The 24097-nt window shown below is 38.2% G+C and overlaps 3 protein-coding genes across 5 annotated transcripts; all 3 read right to left on the bottom strand.

Annotated features, from left to right (window-relative positions):
* Positions 1-490: 490 nt before the first annotated feature.
* On the bottom strand, positions 491-6134 carry LOC121781719 (LEAF RUST 10 DISEASE-RESISTANCE LOCUS RECEPTOR-LIKE PROTEIN KINASE-like 2.3). The gene is made up of 7 exons (XM_042179415.1): positions 5916-6134; positions 2785-3373; positions 2650-2676; positions 2314-2343; positions 2102-2209; positions 1984-2019; positions 491-1641 (listed from the first exon to the last, which is right to left on the bottom strand). The coding sequence occupies exons 1-7, from the start codon at positions 6132-6134 to the stop codon at positions 491-493; spliced, it is 2160 nt and encodes a 719-aa protein (XP_042035349.1).
* Positions 6135-6652: 518 nt separating this feature from the next.
* On the bottom strand, positions 6653-7558 carry LOC121781718 (rust resistance kinase Lr10-like). The gene has a single exon (XM_042179414.1). It carries the CDS (start codon positions 7556-7558, stop codon positions 6653-6655), a length of 906 nt encoding a protein of 301 aa, XP_042035348.1.
* Positions 7559-10633: 3075 nt separating this feature from the next.
* LOC121782410 (glutamate synthase 1 [NADH], chloroplastic-like) lies at positions 10634-21277 on the bottom strand. Of its 3 annotated transcripts, XM_042180243.1 has the most exons (22): positions 20586-21277; positions 20390-20509; positions 20010-20123; positions 19772-19924; positions 19559-19659; positions 19382-19478; positions 18832-18941; positions 18446-18549; positions 18113-18292; positions 17464-17807; positions 17321-17391; positions 16756-17225; positions 15775-16644; positions 15520-15674; positions 15076-15237; positions 13333-14931; positions 12827-13042; positions 12474-12742; positions 12060-12365; positions 11689-11956; positions 11259-11516; positions 10634-11171 (listed from the first exon to the last, which is right to left on the bottom strand). In XM_042180243.1, the coding sequence occupies exons 1-22, from the start codon at positions 20976-20978 to the stop codon at positions 10902-10904; spliced, it is 6630 nt and encodes a 2209-aa protein (XP_042036177.1). In that variant the 5' UTR covers positions 20979-21277; the 3' UTR covers positions 10634-10901. The 3 variants fall into 3 exon arrangements, with proteins under 3 accessions (XP_042036177.1, XP_042036178.1, XP_042036179.1); XM_042180244.1 differs by lacking the exons at positions 19559-19659; positions 19772-19924; positions 20010-20123; positions 20390-20509; positions 20586-21277 and adding an exon at positions 19185-19320 and having other exon boundaries at positions 19404-19478; XM_042180245.1 differs by lacking the exons at positions 19382-19478; positions 19559-19659; positions 19772-19924; ... (1 more) ...; positions 20390-20509; positions 20586-21277 and adding an exon at positions 19177-19317.
* Between the last annotated feature and the right edge of the window lie 2820 nt (positions 21278-24097).

The following is a 24097-nucleotide window of genomic DNA, read 5'->3' as shown; positions in this document are numbered from 1 at the left end:
AGTGGTGCGAATGAAAATGACGTGCAAATCGCGTATATATAGTGTTTCGAAAAATTTAAAAAAAATTGAGATGGCCGATCGCTCGCCGATCGGGAGCCTGCAATGGCGGCCAGCCGACCGGCGAGCGGATCGGCCAGCCCCCGAAAATCGGCGGCGGGTCGCCGATTTTTTCACTAAAATTGCACTCGCTGGTTCCAATGGTTCGGCGAGCGGACCGGCCAGTGCCGGGAATCGGCTAACCTGTCCGTTCGCCGCTATTGGAGATGCTCTTATGATCAGGTAAGATGTAGAAAAGAAATAGGTAAGTCTTCACTCTGCATATTTTCTTGCAGTTTAATATATATATCCATGTTAAAAAATATTAGTACTCCATAGCTACACAAAATCATGCTAATAATTTGATACTACATTTTAAAACTAATAAATACACAAATCAAACATTTTGAGCAAAAAGACAGTCCATTATAAACATATGATTGCTGTTTCACACTTAGGTCTCAGCACAGATCGAAGCTTCAACATGTTGAAGCAAGGAAACAGAATCAGAGGAACATGTAATTTCAGTTTGATCAAAACCCACTCCAATATGAGTCGATTGAGAAGGAATTTGCAAATGCTCAACATCACCTTCCAACATCTCTAACACTTTATTCATTGATGGGCGATCATCTGGACTCATTAGTATGCACCACAAGGCAACTATGGCCATCTTCCTAACAATACTCTTACTACTCTGATTCTCATCGTCAGACTCTGCTTCTTCAATTCCAATATCCTTGCCTTGCTCAAAACAATCATATATCCAGTATGGAAAATACTTGCTCGAATTACCATTCTTTCCTCTCAAGTCTCTCTTCAAGCCCACCATATCAATTAATAACATTCCGAAACTATACACATCCGCCTTGAAAGAAACCGCCCCCACACTTCTGTTGATTAGTTCAGGAGCAACATACCCTATGGTTCCTCTGGCTGTAGTAAAGCTTACTGCATTTTTACCAGTAGAGCAAAACTTAGCAAGCCCAAAATCAGATATTTTGGGAATAAATTTATCATCAAGGAGAATATTATGAGGCTTGATGTCGAAATGCAGAATCTGAATGTCGCAGCCTCGATGCAAATACTCAATCCCACGAGCAACTCCAACTGCGATCTCAAACTTTGTGTCCCAATTCAAGCGTTTCATGTTATCTCGATTGAAAAGATACTTTTCAAGAGAGCCATTAGTCATGAAATCAAAGACAATAGCAAGTTTGGATCCATGTGCACAATATCCAACTAGTTTGACAACATTGACATGGTGTATCCTTCCAATAGTTGCAATTTCATTCATGAAATCTTGTCCTTTTCCTCCCGATTTCCCCAGGAGTTTGACTGCAACATCATGGCCACTTCGGAGCCTGCCTTTGTAAACAGAACCGTAGCCTCCTTGGCCTAGTTTATCTTGAAAACCTTTAGTCATTTTTTTGACGTCGGGATAGGAGTATCTAATCGGGGCAAGTTTGTTGTCACTTTGTAGAAATGATTCTATATCTTCATGTAAGGAGAGACGCCTTGTTCTGAATTTGTAAATCAAAAGCCCCGCCACCAAAGGGAAGGTGATGACCCTTGATGCACCAATGATGATGCTCAAGATAAGGGCTGAGAAAACATGGAAGAAACTCAAATCTTTGGTATGAATACACTTGTAATTACTACTCCCTCCGTCCACAAAAAATAGAGCACATTTGTCATTTTTGGTTGTCCACGAAAACTAGAGCATATTTAAAAAGAGAAAGTTTCAACATTTTCTCTCTTACGTTTTTCCCTTCTCTCTTACCAATAATATAGACCCCACATTCCACTAACACAATTCTCTCTTACTTTTTCCCCTTCTCTCTTACTTTACCAATTACACATTAAAACCCGTGTCATTCACAATGTGTCTTATTTTTCGTGGACGGGGGAGTATATTTTAGTAACAAGAATAAAATGAGAGCGCACCAGGCAGTTGATAATTATAATTCTCTGTTCCTCCCGCTGCAAGCACAGGGAATTGATACATAAATTAGCCTGAATAAGAATAAAAATATAGATTGATAACGAATGCAACGATTCTTACGTTGAATCATGTTAATAATGAAAGCTGGAATATAATATAAAAGCATTGATACAGCCGCGAATCCAAAGATGGTGAACATAGGAGGGCTTACCACTGCACATAACAGACCTGCAAATATTCGTGGTTTTTTTAGCAATCTTTTTTATCTTCATTCATAAAGCAGCTTGAAAAAGAAAGCTGAATATTTAATGATGGATAAATTAAATACGCACCTACAATTATTATAAGAACGAGGCGCATACCTGCAGATTCATAGATATACACACAATTAACCTTTAGTTAGTCATATCATAATTAAAGATATATACTCCCTCTGTTCTATCACGTTTCCTTTTCACACTCGTTTTGAAAAAATTATTACTAATAAGTAGTTAAAGTGGAGAGAGTACAATAAGAGAGAGAATTATCTCTTCATTATTCCCTCTCTTACTTTACTGTCTCTTTTCATTAACTATTTATAGTAATTTTTCCAAAACGAGAGCGAAAAAAAAATGTGCCAGCACTAGTGGAACGGATATAATGTGAGATTGAGAGAAAATGGACTGTACTGAAGAAGATGGCTTCAATAAAACCCGCTGCATTTATCAGAATAAAAAGCATTAGCATATACATAAACATAAGAAATCTATTGACAATGGGAAATCTCATCATCATTGAAAGTGTAATCCCAGCTCGAGTCTTACTCGTGAGTGTTTTGCACTTGGGGCAGAAGACAAGTTCAAATCCGTACAAGAGAGATTGGTGGATTTCAGACAGCGAAACATTGTCGAAATCCTTAAATTCGGGCCATGAAGTCATGACTACGAGATCAAGTGTGCACAAATGTGGTACCTCAGATGCATTCAAGTGTCCCACCTTGATATAAGCATAATTTGGAAGATGGGAAGATGGGGCACAATGAGTAGTAACATCTGTAAAAAGGGAAGAGTTCTTGAGTTGATGAGGGCAGCTAAAGAAATTAATAGGGTTTTGTGTTGTTGGAATTCGGTAAGGAATGGGATTAGGAATATCAAAGATGAAGGCAAAGGCATATGAAGAAACAGTGGGAAAAGAGCACATGTCATTTTTAACAATGGAAGGATCAACAAGGGTGATGGTGGAGTTATGGTAGTTGATTGCTTTGACATAGTAGTTTTGAGAGTTGAGAGTGATGGAGGTGACATTGTTTTCGCAGCGTAGCTCGAAGCTTGGGTCCCCGCAGTTCTTGGGGTCGCCCTTGAGCCGGAAAGGTTTGCTAATACTGGGAATGATTCCACATGAAGAAGGGGTGCACTTTGCATTACAACATGGAATTATATGGAGCACTACTATTACTAATACAATCAACATATATGAAAAACATTTCATCATTGTTGATTGTTTCAGATTAACACTATTACATGCTTTCCTCTTCACAACATCAAAATAAATACTACTCCATAGGAGGAAAAATTCGAGGTCACTACCTAGGGTCAGTATACTAGGGAAGGTTAACATATTATAGGAGAGTACTGGGGAAGGTTCATCAACTCTTGATTATCTTAACCTCTCTTACATTGACTTTGGTTTTAATTTGTGGATATTAATTAATAGTATAATGTAAAAATGTGACTTTGCATAATAAGATGGAAATAAATGTTGTAAAACAATCCACACACATGAAAATTTCATCATCGTTCATTCATTTAGAATAAAACTAGATAATCTCTTTATAACTTCCTTCTTCAGATTAATGGAGTGCAAAACAATATTTGAAAACTTGATCTGTTAATGAATCCATTTTCCATCATTTTAATTATTTTACTTGATAAGTTAATGAATCCATTTCCATCACTTGGTTATTAAACTTTATTTGTTAATGAATCCATTTTCCATCACTTTAATTATTTATTGACGTTAATCTCTTCCGTTGACTTTGATTTTTTGGGGAAAATGTATAATTTATTACGGTTGCGTGGGTGTAAAAATGTGACTTCTGAAAAGGAATCTTAAATTCTTAATCTAACGCAGAACATCTGGATGAGATCGAGTTAAAGTTGGAGTTTAGAGTTAGAATTTGTACATGTATACACACTAACTCTATGAATATGAGATGAATAAATTTAACACAAGTACCATTGCTTTCAACTAATGTTTTTGAGCCAAACAAGAGTTCAAAGTTCTATTAGTACTTGAATATAATATTTTAATCTCTTTCTCTGACTTAGTATTACTCCCTCCGTTCACAAAATGTTATCGATATTTGATTCGACACGAATTTTAAGAAATGTGAAGAAAAATTAGTGGAATGTAGGCCCCACATTTATATATTAATTTTATAATAGAATGTGAGGGTAATAACTTAGTGGAAAGTGGATTCATATACCAAAAAAGAAATAAAAGCAAAGTGGACAACATTTTACGGACGGACTAAAATGGAAAAACTGGATAATATTTCATGGACGGAAGGAGTATTTATCTTTATTTTCAAGGATAGTGACACAACTATATCAAATATCTCTAGGTCAATATCTTGTATCAGGCGAATAATTGAACATTTTTACTCTCTTTCGGTCAACTGAAAATGAAGACCCAACGTGGCTAATGAGCTTTGACCACGTGATATTCTATCAATCCAATAGGCTCTAATGAGGCCCGAGGCCCATGCATTACCATCTCAAATCACAACCCAAAGAAGTAATCTAGAACCAGATAATCATCTATTAAACTCAATTTATTGCATATAATATCCATGTGAAATACACAACTTTTAGTTAATTCACTTTTAAAAACTCGCAAAAAACTCGCTATTTAGTGATGGATATTTTCCGTCACTATCAGCGAAATTTCTTCAGTTAACACAGTTAGTTACAGAAACAGTACTGGGATCCGTCATTAAAAAACTTGTCCCGAAAAAATTTTAGTGACGGATTTGTCCGTCACTACAGTTACTAACCCACTCAATGACGGAAAATGTAGGCAGCTGACATGGTAAGTTTTCGTGTTAGTGACGTACTTATCCGTCGCTAATTAGTGACTGACGCTTTCAAGTCATTTATCCATCACAAGTTCTTGAGCTGTCGATCGTCGTCACTAATTTCGTCAATAATGAGCGTTTTTTTTGGTAGTGATTCAGATCTTTTATTAACTTTGAAAATGGTGAAAAAATGCATTAACATTAAATTTGTAGTCAATTTCTCACAAAAATCAATTTCATCCAGATCTAATCCTATATGGCCAATGTTTTTAAAACCGGACCTGTATGCAAATCGGCAGAGCTATGGGCTCATGGTTCAACTGGTCCGACCGACTGAACCACTGGTTGAACCGTTTTACTGTTATAAATGTATATAATTAAATATATAATAAAAATATAGTATTAAATTTAGTAAATGATAAAATATAATATTAAAATTTAGCGAATATAATAACATATAGTATAAAATATTAGTTAGTGTACATAAAAAAGTTAATATTATATGTATAAATTTTTTTCATCTGTTTGCTTGACTTAAATATATAGAAACAGCCTCCTCCTCTGCATGTTTAGCTGAGGTCTATCAATAGTTGAACATTTCAATTCCCTTACATCAAATATAACACGACCAGATTCATAAGTACAGGTGTATCTAGAATTTGATACCGTGGGCTAGCGAGTAGTATAAGAATATTTTCTCCTATTCTAATTTTAAACAACTACAAATTTATTAAGAATAAAAAACTACAGTAACACATACTTATATAGAGATTCTCAGCTAACATGAAAGTTAACGAATGAGATTCGATAAATAAAATTAAACAAAAACTAATATAAGTGAAGTACTATAATTAAAGACGCCTAAATTTGTTTTCACACATGCGTCTGGACACATATTGAAGCATCCTCATTATTAAATAAGGAAACAGAATCAGAGGAAGATGTAATTTCGATCTGATCAAAACCCACTCCAATTTGAGTCGATTGAGAAGGAATTTGCAAACGTTCAACATCACCTTCCAGCATCTCCAACACCTTATTCATTGATGGACGATCATCTGGACTCATCAGTATGCACCACAATGCAACTATGATCATCTTTTTAACGATACTCTTTCTACTCGCATTCTCATAATCACATTCCGCTTCTTCAATTTCAATATCCTTATCTTGCTCAAAACAATCATATATCCAGTATGGGTGCAAGAAAATATTGGCAGGTCTTCATTAATCCCATTTTTTTTACCATACGTATATACATATAAAAAAACTATCTGATAAATTAAGATACATGAAGTTTATATTATGTAAACAATATAAGTACTTCCCTACGTACCATGTCAAAAAGTTGACATAAATTCAGACGGTCATAATAAATAGCAGAGGAATTTTATACCTTAGGATAATGAACTTTGATCCATTTACAACATAATTTGGTTCTTATAATTTTAATTTGTGGCTCAATGACAATCCATTAACAAAAAATATTGTTTTGGGCCGAGGCCCATATGCTAACATCACAAATCACAACCCAAAGTTATAAATCTAAGGCATCAAACACATTTGAGTAAACTCAATTTATTAGAGCATGGGGCACACACACATAAACCTAAATGCTATAACATTTTACAATATTTAGGCGATTTACAACTATATGGCATGCTATGCAATTTTTCAACTATAATCTCAACATTGGGTGAAGAATCATCATGTTCCAGCAACGATACTGAATCAGTGGAACATGTTTGATCTACTACAGCGGTTTGAATAGATTGAGAAGGATACTCAGGAATCTTTAGACGTTCAACATCACCTTCCAACATTTCTAACACTTTGTACATTGATGGACGGTCATCTAGATTCATCTGTATGCACCATAATGCAACTATTTTCATCTTCCGACCGTATTTCCTCCAACTATCATCATGGTTTTCATCATCACCATCATTCACAACTTCAATGTCCTTCCCTTGGTTGAAGTAGTCATATATCCAATACGGAAAATATTGACTCGAATTGTCATTGTTCCCAATCAAGTCTTTCTTCAAACTCACCATTTCCATTAACAACATCCCGACACTATAAACATCAGCCTTGTAAGAGACTGCTCCAATACTTCTGCTAATCAGTTCAGGGGCAACGTATCCTATGGTTCCTCTAGCAGCAGTCATAGTCACAGTGGTTTTATCCGTTGGGAAAAACTTTGCTAGCCCAAAATATGATATTTCTGGGATGAAGTTATCATCAAGAAGTATGTTATGAGGCTTGATATCAAAATGCAGGATCTGAACATCACACCCTCGGTGCAGATACTCGATCCCACGAGCAACACCAACTGTAATCTCAAACTTCGTATCCCAACTCAATGAGATCGTTTTGTCTCTATTGAAAAGATATTTTTCAAGGGAACAGTTGGGCATGTAATCATAGATAAGTGCACGCTTGGAGACGTGTGCACAGTATCCAACGAGTTTCACCACGTTGACATGGTGGATCCTTCCAATGGTTGCAATTTCATTCATGAAGTCTTGTCCTTCCTCCAGATTAGCCAAGTAACTTGATTGCTACTTCAGAGCTTCCCTTTATAGACAGAACCGTAGCCACCTTCACCTAGTTTGTCTTGAAAGCTCCCGGTCATCTTCTTAATGTCTGAATATGAATATCTAATTGGTGTGAAGTTGGTTGTCCCTTCGTAAGAAGCTTTCTATTCTTGTATACATGGACATATGCCTTCTCCGAAATTTCTTGATCAAAAGCCACATAGCAACAGGAAAAAGGATAACCCTTGGTAGCAAGATGATCAATTCTGCATAGGTGAAAAGCATTAAATAAATAAATTCATCATTGTTGAATATTACTGCTTGTACAAGTTTCTCTCTACATTTATAACGAACAAAGAAAATATTACGTTCAATGTTACTGACTCAATTCCCACATCGGTTGTGAGAATAACTGATGTGGGTTTATAGACTAAATGGGCTCTCTCTCCTAACAGGCTAGTCTTTTGGGATGAGTTATCCCGTTTGGTCTGTATCAATTGGTGCTTTCATTGAGAGCCCAAACGGCTCGGAGTGGTGGCCGGGTAACGAGTACGTTTGGGACCGCTCGAAGTGGTGACCAGGGGCGGAGCTAGAAATTTATAGGAAAGGGGGCAAATTTAGATAAGAAGGAATTTTAAAATCATGAGGAGGGGCATTTAGTAGAAGATTAAAATAAATTAATTTAAAATAGGTATATAAATACATGATATGGAAAACATGAGGTGGGGCAATTGCCCCTCTTTTGTCCCATGTAAATCCGCCCCTGGTGGTGACCCACGGAGTGGTGGCCGGGACCAACGAGAACTCGGAGTGGTGGCCTGGCAAAGAACCAGTCGTGACCAACGAGGACGTTGGCCCTTAAAGGAGGGTCGAATGTTACGGACTCAATTCCCACATCGGTTGTGAGAACAACTTATGTGGGGTATATAGACTAAATGAGCTCTCTCTCCTAACATGCTAGTCTTTTGGGATGAGTTCTCCCGAATGTTACGGACTCAATTCCCACATTGGTTGTGAGAACAACTGATGTGGGGTATATAGACTAAATGGGCTCTCTCCCCTAACAGGCTAGTCTTTTGGGATGAGTTCTTCCGTTTGGTCTGTATCAATTGGTGTCGTACGAGTCCATTTAGTCTATATACCCCACATCAGTTGTTGATGTGGGAATTGAGTCCGTAACATTCGACCCTTCTTTAAGGGTCAACGTCCTCGTTGGTCACGGCCATGTTGGTCACGGCTGGTTCTTTGCCAGGCCACCACTCCGAGTTCTCGTTGGTCACGGCCATGTTGGTCACGGCGGATTCTTTGCCCGGCCACCACTCCGTGGGTCACCACTCCGAGCGGTCCCAAACGTACTCGTTGGTCACGACGAGTTCGTTGCCCGGCCACCACTCCGAGCCGTTTGGACTCTCAATGAAAGCACCAATTGATACAAACCAAACGGGATAACTCATCCCAAAATACTAGCTTGTTAGGAGAGAAATCTCATTTAGTCTATATACCCCACACAACTAATATGGGAATTGAGTCCATAACATTCATGTAACACGATAAATTATGAACTCCAATCGATACGATCACATAATTGTTTTATAATATTATAAATAAATAAATGATATGTAATGAAATATGAAGCATGATATAATCCTTTTACATAGTACTATATATTTGAATAAAAAATCACGAAAGTTTCGTTAAAATTAAAACCTGAAATAGTAGTGCATATATATAAACAAGGAGCGCACCGCTTACTAATTCCATGCCTCCAGGAAATAGGAACTCGAATTCTGCACGCACATCAAATAAAATTTGGAACTAAATTTAAATAGGATTTTAATTATATAATTTTTAATTTTTTTAAATTTGTAATAGTATTCCGGATATTTTTAATGCATTTTAATTTTGTGAAATTTTTTTTATTTAAATTGAATAATAGAATAGTGAGACCCTTGAGCTTGTCCTTGCGGAAGAGCACGGATGTGGGTGTTGTGCTCTTGCCTAAGCACAGGGAGTAAAAGCGGATCCGTGCCCACATCCGTGCTCGTTGGCAAGAACACGAATGGGGATGCTCTTAGAGTCGATGCAAGTTGGATTAAACTGATTAATACTTTTGGATTATCGAAATAAAATTCTGCCCAGTGATGTTCGACTCTCGTGAAGTTTTTTGTTGGATTCAATCAATCTAAAGTTTTAAATTACGGTTGATTATTAAATAATGCACGCGAACCTAGATCTAGTTGGTGTATTATAAATTAAGAATTCAAGTTTAAAATACTTGACATGTGTCAATTGATTTTTCCATTTTTTACTTATTAATTAAGAATTCATGCTTGGGCTCGAAAAAAGAAATACTAATAAAATACTTCTTCCTCTCTTTAAATTTTGTCACACTTTGACCGTACACGAATTTTAAGAAATGTAATGAAAAATGAGTTGAAAAAATTAGTGAAGAATGAGTCATATTCTTATATATTACTCCCTCCGTCCACCATTTAAAAAGTCATTTTGACTCGTCACGAGTTTTAAGAAATTGTCTAACTTTGTGAAGAAAAGTAAAAGGAGAAAGTGAGTGGAACGTGAGACTCATTTAAAATATTAGTTTTATATTGAATTGTGAATGTAAAAAGTTTGTGGAATGTGGGGTTTACATACTAAAAGTGGAATAAATTAAATAGTTCTATAAATCGTGAACAAACCAAAATGGCAAAAAAGCTCTTTAAATGGTGGACGGATGAAGTAGTTTTATAATAAAATATGAGTTGGAATGAGTTAGTGGAATATGGGTCTACATCTAAAACAATAAAAAGTGAAATGTGACAAATATTATGAAACGGACGAAAATGAAAAAATATGACAAAATTTAAGATGAGGAAAAATATGACAAAATTTAAGGAGGGGAGTAATTTTAAGAAGTGGTCATGGTAGGAAACTAAGAATAAAGATTATAAATTAGACAAATACTATAAAGATGTAAATTATGGTAATGACTTATAAGTCTAGGAGCAATACGCTTCAATGTCTGATCATCTAAATAATTTCTTCTCAAAAACAAAACGATAGTCAAGTGATGTAGAAATTCCTACAGCACTGATGATAGATTACTGATAACCACAGAACAGACAACCTGTACATTATTGTTTATTTAGTTTGCCAGCACTTTCAACACCAACAATAATACTTTTCAAAATCATAAAACACAAGACCTCTAAAAATCCCACCTCCTGCCCTCCAAAACCTCTATCCGTCGTTCCACGGCGTCTGTTCTGGTGGGTTCAGATCATCGGCGACAGCTCCAAACTAAGAGCTTTCTTGATGTCCAAGCAGACTATGTCCTCACAGTCTGCCTCCAGTTGTCCTGCTGCTGCTGCTTTGCGAGTCCATTTCCATCAGTGTCGGCGTTCTCGTCTTTGAGGAGATATTGGTCAACTCGTGCAGCTGCTTGCCTGCCTTCGTTAATTGCCCAGACCACCAGTGATTGCCCGCGCCGGCAATCCCCAGCAGCGAACACGCCTTCAACATTTGTTGAGAAGCGGCCGTAATCAGCTTTGAAGTTTGATCGGTTGTCCTTGTCCACTCCAAGCTTGTCCGCGACAGTCTGAGAAAGAACCAGAAATGTTAGAACAGAATTATTAGTGTTACCGAGGTGTCAAACTATCTCCAAGAGAAAAGGGATAATGCTAACCTCTTCAGGACCAAGGAATCCCATTGCTAGCAGGACTAGATCAGCTTCAATAATTTCTTCCGAACCTTCGACTTCCTTGAATTGGAACCTCCCACTGGCATCCTTCTCCCAACTGACGTGCACAACCTCTAGTCCTTGCAGTTTTCCGTTCTCGTCTCCAATAAAACGTTTTGTCAGCACTTCATAAGACCTTGGGTCCTTACCAAACTTGGTAGCAGCTTCCTGATGCCCATAATCCACACGGAATACCCGTGGCCACTGCCAAATTTTAAAGAGACGCAACTTTAATTTTGTTGTCCAGAACAAATGAAGAAAGAGGGAAAAAGCATAGATGAAGATGGAACTCAAGCCAGAAAAAATGCCGATGCAACTGTGTGTAATTGGACGATAGAACTCTTATGCAAAAGCGGAAACAGAAGAAGGTTCGAACCTGAGGCCAAGGGTTGCCTGGAGCTCTGGTAGCTGGTGGTTTAGGGAGAAGCTCTAGATTTACAATGTTAGTGCAACCGTGCCTGATAGATGTCCCAATACAGTCTGTGCCAGTGTCGCCACCACCAATCACCACTACTTTCTTTCCCTTGGCAGAGATGTAATTTCCATCCTGAAGTTGGCTATCAAGCAGGCTTTTTGTATTTGCATGAAGAAACTCCATTGCAAAATGGACTCCAGAAAGGTCTCTCCCAGGAACAGGAAGATCCCTACAAAATTATCCAATAGGTTCTCATTGTTAAAAATATGTACTCAAGCTCTTTATATTATTGAGATAGTATCCAATAAATTGCAGAAATCATGGTTACGCACCTTGGTTTTGTGGCTCCCACAGCCAATACAACTGCATCGTGCTCTTCACGAAGCTGCTCTATCGAGTATAATGGATCTTTTCCTACATTAGCATTAACTACAAACTTCACTCCTTCCTTCTCCATGAGATTAACCCGTCTCTGAACTACATCTATTTTGTCAGTCTTCATGTTCGGTACGCCATACATCATTAAACCACCTATTCTGTCAGCACGCTCAAAAACTGTCACGGAGTGTCCCTTTTTATTTAACTGATCAGCAGCAGCCAAACCAGCAGGCCCACTTCCAACAATCGCAACTCTTTTTCTGTAATTGGTGAAAGGCAAACAAATCAGGGTTAAATTCCAGAATTGAGAATAAAATCATCTTCATCAAAGCTAAATATATTGTGCAGTATTCAAGTAAAAGATGTACCCTGTTCTCGTCTGAGGAGGCCGGGGAACCATCCACCCCTCCTCAAAAGCTTTATCTATGATAGAGCACTCAATTGATTTGATAGACACGGGATTTTCTATGATACCAAGTACACAAGATCCTTCACAGGGAGCAGGGCATACACGGCCGGTGAACTCCGGGAAGTTGTTAGTTTCCAAAAGCCTATCCAATGCTTCTCGCCATCTGTTCTGGTAAACCAATTCATTGAATTCTGGTATCTTATTTCCAAGAGGGCATCCAGAGTGCTCCTGCAAGACACGATCCAATTTACAGTAGTTAGTCCTTAGTCCTCAAGATGATTATTCTTTAAAGTACTACTGAACTTTTGTTACCTGATGACAAAAAGGAGTACCACAATCCATACAGCGAGCTGACTGTGTTTTCAACAATGGTCCTGGTTTTGATTCTTCCATAACTTCATTCCAGTCATTCATCCTGACAGTCGGATCCCTGTACGAAACACCCTCCCGCTCATAAGCAACAAAACCCCGATGTTTGACAGCATCAGGAACCCTAGTTGGCCTCTTTTCTGGTTCATCTTCCTCAACCTATCCAACAAGAAATTTGGATCAAGAAATTGATTCAAACATTCCATAACCAACAGCAGAAGATGAACATGATCCTAAACAATAATCAATGAGCAGTAACTAGAAATGGATCTTCATGGTTGGTACCAAGTCTAAAGCACATAGGTAGTCACACTAAGTCATTGCAGTTGATGATTCTACTAGTAAAAAAGCATAGGTCGAACCATCACACGTGTTCTCTACAACTGTGGGGTCATTTGGGTGTGTTGAATGTAGGGCAGGATGAGGATGTTACATGTCACAAAATATACCTGGGGAGTTTCATGGATAGATGCAGCTGCCATCTTCTTAAGCTCTTCAAAAGCATCTTTCTCCTTCAACTCCACCTCTTCTTCCACCTCAGCCTCTTTGGCTGCAACTTCAGCTGTGTTCTCTGAAATTTCATCTACTTTCTTATTTGCTAGAATGCGTTTGTAGTCACGAGGGAAGACCTTGATGAACTTCGGGAGAAGGGAGTCAAAATCTGCAAGGACATCCCTAGCTAACTGGCTGCTTGTGTGACGCTGATGCTGTTGTATCATCATCCTAAGCGTCAAAATATCATCCTCATCTTCCACAGGGTCAAGATCTACCAACTCTTGATTGCACCGAGATCTAAAAGTTGAATCAACATCAAGAACATAGGCAATGCCCCCACTCATGCCAGCAGCAAAATTTCTACCGGTCTTCCCTAGCACTACAACAATGCCCCCAGTCATGTACTCACATCCATGATCACCTACACCTTCAACTACAGCTTTGACACCAGAATTACGAACAGCAAATCTTTCTGCTGCCATCCCGTTAAAGTAAGCCTCCCCATTTGTGCCCCCATAAAGCGCTACGTTGCCAATGACAATATTTTCCTTCGGATCAAAGTTGCTACCTTTAGGGGGATATACAATAATTCTCCCTCCTGACAGTCCCTTCCCGACATAATCATTGCTATCTCCTTCAAGCTCCAGTGTGATGCCAGGACATAGAAAAGCTCCAAGACTCTGGCCTGCACTTCCATTCAGTTTGATATGAATTGTATCTGAAGGAAGTCCTGCCATTTTGTAGCGTTTTGTCACTTCATGGCTTAGCATGGTTCCAACTGCTCGGTTTACATTGCATATAGGAGATTCAATGTATACGGCAACACTTTTATCCAAGGCAGGTTTTGCTAAAGCTATTAGTTTGTTATCTAAAGCCATGTCCAACCCATGGTCCTGTTTCTGCACACAATATTGTGCAGCATCTGGTCTGATGTCAGCAGCAGGGCGAAGTAGAAGGGAAAGATCAATATTCTTAAGCTTCTCATTGTTATTTGCCACATCTTTATCCAGTTCAAGCATGTCTGCACGTCCAACCATTTCATTCAGTGTTCGAAAACCAAGCTGAGACATAATCTCCCTTAATTCCTCTGCCAGCATGAAGAAGAAGTTGATGACATGTTCAGGTTCACCAGCAAACTTCTCCCTAAGAACTGGATCTTGAGTTGCAATACCAACAGGGCATGTGTTTTTGTGGCATTTCCGCATCATGATGCAACCCAGTGTGATGAGGGGAGCAGTGCTGAAACCAAACTCCTCTGCACCAAGAAGTGCAGCAACAGCCACATCTCGCCCAGTCTTCAGTTGGCCATCAGTCTGAAGAACAGTTCGACCACGAAGATCATTAGCCACTAAGGTTTGGTGTGTCTCTGCTAGACCAAGTTCCCAAGGTACACCAGCACTTTTGATGCCCGTCCATCTTGAAGCCCCTGTACCTCCATCGTGGCCGGAGATTAAGACATGATCAGCATGACCCTTAACAACCCCACTGGCAATCACTCCAACGCCAGCTTCAGAAACCAACTTGACACTTATGCGGGCATCAGGATTTGCGTTCTACAATAAATATAACAGCAAATTTATGAGAATCGGATACAACCAATGTATAAGTGTAAACCCAATAGCCAATCATAGCTAAGATATCCACTTTCAAGAAAATTATTAAAGAGGTTGTAAAACTGATGGGGCATGGAAATATACCTTGAGGTCATGAATCAATTGTGCTAGATCTTCAATGGAGTAAATGTCATGATGGGGAGGAGGACTGATAAGTCCCACACCAGCTGTAGAATTCCTAGTTATAGCAATGTCACCAATTACCTTATGTCCTGGAAGTTCACCTCCTTCGCCAGGCTTTGCTCCCTGCATCATGAAATCTCAAATGTTAAAAACTACAAATCATTTGCATATGATACATGTGAAATGAATCTCACCAAATGCCAAATGCAGGTATCACTAAATGATGCAAAGACACCACAAGGTGCTTTGCTGACACGGCATCATCTGTCCATGAACGCAAATTCATAAACAAAAGAAACCGTTGTCCTACCCACGCACAGGAGATAAAGGATAGGCATGACAAGGATACAGCACAGACCATGGAAAACCCCCCTTAGATGAAAAGTATAACATATGAAAGCATACCTGTGCCATTTTTATCTGTAACTCATCTGCATTTGTAAGATAATAGCTGGAAACTCCAAATCTTCCACTTGCAACCTGCTTTATGGCACTTCTCTTTGGATTCCTTGAGCCATCAGCAAGAGGTTCCATACGAGATGGTTCTTCACCTCCCTCACCTGTTTGCAAAAGGCAAAAAAAAATATCTTAGATGAAATTTTATGCATTGCAAAAACAACAATGAACAAGTAATAGACGCATAAAACAACCGTAGCTTACCAGTGTTCGACTTTCCCCCAATCTGGTTCATTGCTTTAGCAAGTGTTGTGTGAGCCTCCAACGAGATAGAACCATAGCTCATTGCTCCGGTACAAAAACGTTTTACAATCTCACTAACTGGTTCAACTTCTTCAAGAGGAACCTTTACCTCAGCTTCCTTAAATTTCAGAAGCCCTCTCAAATTACATGACTTATTCAATTCTTGAACGCGTTTAGAGTACTCTTTATAGGCAGCTACACTGTTGGATCTAGTAGCCTCTTGTAACTTTGAAATGGCAAGGGGGTCATTTAAGTGGATCTCACCACCTTTTCTCCAGTGATAATCACCTGGATTAGGCAGTGCTACAGCCTCAGCACTACCAAGTGGTAAGGAACGTGTTGGGAAAGCCAGCTCATGCAACTGAAGTGCATCAAGTGCGAGTGCTTCAAAAGTTGCACCTTCCACTCTGCTTGGAGTTCCTATAAAACAACGTTCCATGACCTCTGATGACAGGCCAACAGCCTCAAATATCTGAGCACCCTTGTATGAGGCCAGAGTTGAAATACCCATCTTGGCTAAGACCTTCATCATGCCATAGTTGCTTGCCTTAAAATATTTCTTGACAAGCTCATCCTTCGAGTGGAATTCACCAGTTGATTTGGGTGGAATTTTCCCATCAACTTGTAATCTCCAAATGGCTTCTACAGCCAAGTAAGGACAGATTGCATCAGCACCAAATCCAACAAGTGTACAAAAATGATGCACTTCACGGGGCTCCGCAGATTCAATAATTAATGCAACACGAGTCCGTTCAAGCTTCTTCACCAAGTGATGATGTACGGCACCGACAGCCAAGAGGGAGCTGACCGCAACACGCTTTGGTGAGAAAGCTGCATTGTACAAACAATAGAGGAAACTAATAACTAAAAGGATTATGATAGTTGAAACCACAAAATAACACACGACTATAATAAAATCTTCCAGGTTTCAGGGTTCACTACCTCGATCAGAAAGCACCAGTGTTGTATATCCCTCCTTGATTGCATCATGTGCTTCATCACATATCCTGTCTAAGGTCTCCTCCAAACCCTTCCTACCACAATCCTTGGAGTACGTAATGTCAAGAACTTTGCTTTTCCAGCCTCTGTAGTTCATTTTTTTCATTGCTTCCATTTCCTCAATGGTTAGGAGAGGCCCTTTAAGCGACAGGCGATGGCATTGTTGTTCAGTGATCTCTGTAAGATCGCCTTCTGGACCGATCATGCATTCTGTAGAGGTAACAATCTTCTCCCGAATAGGATCAATTGGAGGATTAGTCACCTGAGCAAACATCTGCTTGAAGTACTCGAATGTAAGTTTCTCCCTGTTAGACATCACAGCCAATGGAGCATCATTTCCCATTGAACCAAGGGCCTCAGTGCCATCTTTCGCCATTGGCAGTAATAGCATTTCCAGAGCTTCAATTGTGTAACTGCACAGGGACAACAGTCATTCTCTCATGAGCAACAGAAGGTGAATTATATATCAAGCGCAAATATAAATATATATGTTATATATATGGCATACCCAAACGCCTTCAATGGTGACAATATCCCATGCATTCCCATGTTTTCCATATCTTCATCATCAGAAGATGCCTAAAAAGTTGTGACCTGTTAGCTTGTGAAAATGAGTACAATATCAATTATAAGAGTGACAAAATTTCTAACCGGCAAAGCACCAGCTATGGTGGGAGGAATTCGGTCTGATTCGCGCACAGATTCAACTATGTCCTTCAATTGCAGCTTTTGCCTCTTTAGCCACTCTCCATAAGGTCTCGCAAGTGAGTATTGTTGCTTCAAGGCTTCATCATCAACCACAACATGCTTCTCAAAATCAACAAGAAGCATCATACCAGGATTGAGTCTTCCTTTTCTGGCAACATCTTCTGCGGGGATGTCAACAACGCCTACTTCACTTGCCATGATAACTCTGCCACTGTGTGTAACATAAAATCTACCAGGACGTAACCCATTTCTGTCTAATGTTGCTCCAAGATAGTGTCCATCAGTAACTGCAAATCATTCTATGTAAGAACCAAGCAAATATAAAGTCCAATGTAATAATATAGTACTCCCTCCGTCCCCAAAGAATATGTACTTTGGGGTCGGCACGGATTTTAATGTAGAATTAGTAAAGTTAAAGAGAGGTAGAGAGAAAAAGTAATTAAAGTATTGTTAGTGGAGAATGGGTCCCACCTCATTAGAGAGAAAGGACTTCCAAAATTAGAAAATGCATATTCTTGTGGGACGGACTAAAATGGAAAGAGTGCATATTCTTGTGGGACGGAGGGAGTAATAATTAACAAAACGGACATACATGATATAAGAGCAGGGCCATCCCATGGCTCCATCAAAGCTGAGAAATATTCATAAAGAGCCCTTCGATCAGGATCCATATTTTTATCATTTTGCCAGGCTTCAGGGATCATCATCATCATAGCTTCAGGGAGACTTCTACCAGCTCTAACCAAAAGCTCAAGTACACCATCAAATGCACCTAAACACAATGCCATAGTAACATCGATTGTCAGAACCTGATAGGGGCATCAAACCATTGGAATTGAATATAATTAATTTATGTCACTAGTCACTTCGCCAAGTTTGTGGCCATTCATGCATGCATGTGCTAATAATTAAGTCAAACAAGAACCTGAGTCAGAAGAGCTGGCATCTACGATTGGCAGAAGCTTCTTCATCTCAGTCTTTGACAGACCAAGCTCCTTGCATTTCAGAAGGCCCTCACGTGCCTTCATCCTATTAGGTAGGTAACATCAAGTCAATAGTTTCACTGATTATCTTGATAAAAACTAAATGAAGTTGATGCCTTGATGGAATGATCCATTGTAGTATCATTTATCAGACATCTTGATAAACTTCATGAAATATTTGTGTATAGATAAAATTAACTGATTAACGTAGAGTCTAATTGAATAAAAGGATTTTGTGGGGGAAAACATCATAATAACTGCACTAAAAGAACACCATCAGTTCACACAAAATTACATTGCAGCACATTCAAAGAGAAACAAAACTTACCAATTGACATTGCCTCTAAGTGTATTGATCTCTCCATTGTGACCAAGGACACGCATCGGCTGAGCTCGATCCCAGCTAGGAAATGTGTTTGTTGAGAATCTAGAATGTACCTGCAAATCCAGAGCCAAAATATAATAAAGATGCCATTGATGAAGTTACGTACTTTGTCAGGAGTGAAGTTTGTCTTCAGCACTCTTAAAGTGAACATAGAGAATGACCTAGTCTACCTTCTCCGAACATAATCTCATCTCCACAATACAACAGGTTTTATCTCAAAAGTGGATCATAGCAGAAAAACACCAAGTTTCTGCAAATATTATTTTACTTCATAATGAGTTTCCTTACCAACTCACCCCAAGTATCCAATCCAGCATCCAAAATCAAATAGTGATCAAGGGTGTGGAAGAACTTAAGAGATCATTCATACGTCAATGCCTCAGAAGTCATTCCTCAACCTTGCATTGCTTCAGTTAATTGGTTGATCCCATGCTGTTCGTTGTTAAAGTATGGAGTTAGCAGAGAATAAAAAGGGAATGGATAAAATATTTACCAGGGCCATGTAGCTCGTAAACCTTTCACTGCCAAGATCTGCATAGTAATAATCCTTCAACTGATCAGGTTTCAGCTGACCTTTGTACACAACAGTCCTGTTAAAAACCATAGTAATGTCAAACATAATCCTTCAGCAACAAATATAATTTAACATCACACCACCAGTGAAACTAACCTGGAGGACAGAGAACATATGTAGAAGTCTTTAACTCCACCGTGCTGAAGGTTCAATGCAGCTCGGATTGCTACCATAGAAACCCTTCTTAATATGTACAACTGCAATAGTACAATCGCAATTATTGTGTTAAGGAAAACCGAGATGAGAAGGACAGAAATCTGCAGTTTTAATTGAGTTGAAGATATTATTGTCAGAACTAGTATTGAGCACCTGTTGTTCAATATCAGCCTTTGACCGTGGAGTGGCAGTAAGAAAAACTTGCTCCATGACGGGTTCTGTCTGCAAAGCAGACTTGCCCAATCCTGAGTTGTCTGTGGGGACTAGACGCCATCCAAGAACTGAGTGCCCAAGCGATTCAGCCACCTATAATTAAAGATTTGTCAGAAATTCAGGTTAATAATGAAGCACGGTAGAAAAAATTATCATATCCAAAGTTTCAGTTTTTTACCTTTGTGAAAACAATTTTACTTTGTTCTCTCCGACTGTCAGAAATAGGCAAGAAAAACATGCCGACTGCATATTCCCCAGGTGGGGGCAACTCAAATCCAGCATCTTTAGCAGCCTGAAATTATAAAAAGATATAGTAGCTTCCTCAGTACAAGTATTTTATCTCATCAATCAGTTTCACCATTTATTAAGAGGCCATTTTTAAACAATAACAGGATTTCGAAGAGGGAGGAGGGGCCTTAAACCTCTCAGATAAAAAAAAATAGAGGCAACAAACAAATGAGAAAAGAGTCCATGACATAATTATTCCCCTGCTACGAAAATTGGTTCTTTTCAATTCAAAATACTTAAAGCGTAGCTAAATCCAAGAAAAACAGAAACCTCTTTGTAGAATTCATGAGGAAGGCCGACAAGAATTCCAGCTCCATCTCCAGTGTTTGCCTCACAGCCGCACGCACCTCTGTGGGTCATCCGCACTAACATCTCTATAGCATCCGTCACCTGCATAACCAAACCTTCCAATCATTTACAAACAAATACATACACACAAATTATTACTTAACCACCAAAACTGTACCGTTTTACGGCTGCCTTCACCAGAAAGCTCCGCCACAAACCCGACTCCACACGAATCCTTGTCAAACGCCGGATCATACAGCCCGAGCGGCTTCTCCGGCACCTGCGACATGGAATTCTTCACAACAAACCGCAGCTTCGGCGCGCGCCCTGGGCCATCCGTCTGCCAAAGCTGCACCCTCTCCATCCCCGCACCGCTCCGCACCTTCGTGCCGTGCACAAACCTGTTCTCCAGGCTCACCAACCTCTGCTTCGACGCAAATGCACGCGGCGCCCTCCCCCTCCGCGACAGAGCCGCAACCGCATTCAGCTGGTGGCCCGCCGCGCACGCCGGCCTCACCAAGCCGCCGCCGCCGCCTCTCACGTGAACACCGGATCCCGACACCGCCGACATCGATTCGATTCCACCAAAAACCTCTTTATATTTGACAATAGTATATAATTGAATAATATCGATTTTAATCACACAAATATACAAGCGTCGTGAATCAGATCTGGTGAGATTGACCGTCAATTCAACCGAAATTACAGGGAAAATAAAATCGAAGCAGCAATCAAGGCGAATCTGAAAGGGAGGAGGCGATTGGTGCACAAGGAGGAGGTGTAATGAGTATCTAGGGCTGGATGAGATATGCTCGCAATAGAAAAAACGCCGCCGCGAGCTGGTGGTGAGTTGGATGGATATAGCCTCGGCGAGGGAGTGAGGTGGTGAATTTATAGAGAGCAATCACACACAACACCTACTGTTTGCATTGCTCCCTCTGGGGCCCACGTATTTCATTTTATGATTTTCGTTTTCTTTTTTTTCTGCGTTTTTTAGGTAAAACTGTGTGCTGGTCAATTCAGCTGCCTAAATTTATTAAAATGTATTTTATAGTTTTTGGATAATTGTTTGTATTAAATGTTCTATGCTATTGTATTTCTTGGAAAGGATGCGCATAAATTTAGTAATAATAAATTTGAGATTTAAGATTTTATTATTTATTGCCACATAATAATAAAATTTGAATTGTTGGTATTAAATTCTTAATAATAAAGTTTTGAATAGTTATAATCAAAATAGTAACAAAAAGGATTTAATTAATAGCAGCAGCAGCAGCAAGAAAATTTGAGAATACGGTCGGTCATTTTAGACATATAGTACTATAACTTTTTTAAACTTATCATAGGATTGCATTAATAGAGCTTTAAAATTTTAGGATCAAAATTAGTTTGATAATCCAAAAACAGCAATACAAATTATAAGCAAAAAAAATAATTAAAAAAGCAAATTGTTTTGTTGAGGTGACGTATAGAAATGGAAACACGTGGAGGAAAGTATTACGTGCGGCACGCGACCACCTCTCGTGGTGGGTCAGTCGGTCGACCCGGATCCGGGCCCGATTGGGTGAATTATCCGAACTATTGAGCATACACAGGCACAGCAGCCTCTAGTCTAGGCTCGGTTCCGAGCCTCCACGGCTCATTTGGTAACTTTTGGTTAGTTAGTGTATTGTTACTATGAATACAATTTAATACTATTACTATTATTAAGTGAATTGTCGAGGAAAATATAAAATTAAGTTGAATTATTCTCAATTATTTTGTGGCAAAAAGAATTAGGGAAAATTGAATCTGAGTGTTGCAGCCAATAACTTATTAGTGGACTTCGCCGATAGTGGGTTAAATCATCAATCTATTACACACGGGCGTTTGTATTTTTTGGTGTGAAAAAAAATGATAATAGTTCAAATTTCATGGTTTATAGGACTAACTTTTAAAGTCTAGGAGCGCGTAATATAATTTGATCAAATTTCATGATTTATATATTTATATGATAATTTAATGTGAGTGTTAAATGGTTAGAGAAACTTAATAATAAAGTATTTATTTGGCAATTTGGCTCGAGCATAATGTTTAAGTTTTGGTCTTTTAAAATATAATTTGAAATATTTGAAAATTTAACTTTCGATGGTAAATATGATCAATATTATGATGTTACAGTTGTGCGCATAGAATACTAATAAAAATAGAAAGTACTAATTTAGACTATTCCAAAAAAATGAGCATTCAATTTTCTCAATTAGTATTCAGATGAAAAGAAACCACATATAGCAAGCAATTAAAGATGAAAATAAATATACTACTTTATTAGAACAATGGTGACTGTGTATTTGGATGCTAGTCCACATCAAAATTAAATACCACATATACTATTTATTTTTCAAGGCAAGTAAAATATTGGTATCCAATCAATTAAAGATTATTTTACGACTGGGGCGAATAGTCTCCGCGAATTAATAATTTAAAGATTTTTCATAAATACTATATATATATATAGATCATATTTGATTCATACACCCTTTCGTATTAAAGAAATGTGATGTGGTTTATGTATATTATAATTATATTCATCTTATCCACATTATATAGTCTGTAACAGTTGTTTAGCGGTTACAGTAATGCATAAAATTAATAATTTGTCCATAAATGTAATACTAGTATACTACTATAAAATTTCAATCCAAATTATCCGTGCCTTCCGATTCTTCTTATAATTTTTCTGGTTCGTGGTTTTAGTGAAAATGTATGAACTTTACACGCCAATCCTATTTCAGAATTTCAAATCAATAAAAAATTCAAACAATACGTAAAATCAAAGAATATTTATCCAAAAAATAAATAGCTAGCAATATGAATATAATCTTTGTAATTAGCATTAGTTCATCATTTCGGTTAACAGCACACACCAAAAAAACTGAAAAAACGCCAAATTTAGATTTTCTGCAGAAAATGTTAGATAATAGTACTACTAATAATATCTAGAAATTAATCTGATAAAGCAACAACGATATACAACAAATAATTGTAAGTAGCAGTTAAATATCATTTTCATTGTGTCATTTGACAAATAATTTTGAGTTGACAATCCATGAATATAGTCAGTCACATCAATTCTAATGTACTCCTACTTATTTGAAATTTTATTTTAAAAATTTAAAAGTGCGTGTCTATATATGCTTCATACGCCCATCAATAAATAAATATAAATTAAAAATTAATTATTCTGATTAATATTTAGAAGGAGTATTAATTACAACCTTAAATTGTGAATAAAAGTTACAATTTGTGCATCTATTTTCGACGCTATTTATTCAAGATTTCAAGCGAAATAATTTAATTTAATTATGAAAGAGTGATGAAATGGATGACGAATGATGGTGGAAATACATTGTACTTAGTCATTAAAAAATTCGACAAAAGGCAGAAAAAAAAACAAGAAGAAGAAGAAGAAGCGGCCAGAAGCGGCCAACTGTAACTGCCGGCAGTTTTATGCGGCTAACAGCAACTGCAGTTGAGAATTTTTAGTTTATAATATTAAACCTAATCATACCTTCTAAATTGAAAATTCATTAATTAAAAGAATGTTTGTCAAAAAAATTTAGTGAAATCAAACTAAATTACTTGGTCAAATACTGAAAATATATATCGTCCGTATACCGGGTTACGCACGTATGTTCTGATTTAATCTCA

Source organism: Salvia splendens, chromosome 20 (genome assembly GCF_004379255.2).
Source record: "Salvia splendens isolate huo1 chromosome 20, SspV2, whole genome shotgun sequence".
Taxonomy (NCBI): Eukaryota; Viridiplantae; Streptophyta; class Magnoliopsida; order Lamiales; family Lamiaceae; genus Salvia; species Salvia splendens.
This window is presented reverse-complemented; position numbering and strand designations above follow the sequence as displayed.

Excerpts from the sequence above, each read along its gene's own strand:
- LOC121781719 (XM_042179415.1), bottom strand. The coding sequence starts at position 6,134 with ATGATCATAGTTGCATTGTGGTGCATACTGATGAGTCCAGATGATCGT. Across the intron at positions 2,210-2,313 it reads CGTTCTTATAATAATTGTAG|GTCTGTTATGTGCAGTGGTA; the intron begins GTGCGTATTTAA and ends GAATATTTGCAG. Across the intron at positions 1,642-1,983 it reads TTATAATTATCAACTGCCTG|CCCTTATCTTGAGCATCATC; the intron begins GTGCGCTCTCAT and ends ATGTTTTCTCAG.
- LOC121781718 (XM_042179414.1), bottom strand. The coding sequence starts at position 7,558 with ATGAATGAAATTGCAACCATTGGAAGGATCCACCATGTCAACGTGGTG.
- LOC121782410 (XM_042180243.1), bottom strand. The coding sequence starts at position 20,978 with ATGTCGGCGGTGTCGGGATCCGGTGTTCACGTGAGAGGCGGCGGCGGC. Across the intron at positions 19,479-19,558 it reads ATATGTTCTCTGTCCTCCAG|GACTGTTGTGTACAAAGGTC; the intron begins GTTAGTTTCACT and ends GGTTTTTAACAG. Across the intron at positions 16,645-16,755 it reads ACTGGTGCTTTCTGATCGAG|CTTTCTCACCAAAGCGTGTT; the intron begins GTAGTGAACCCT and ends TGTACAATGCAG.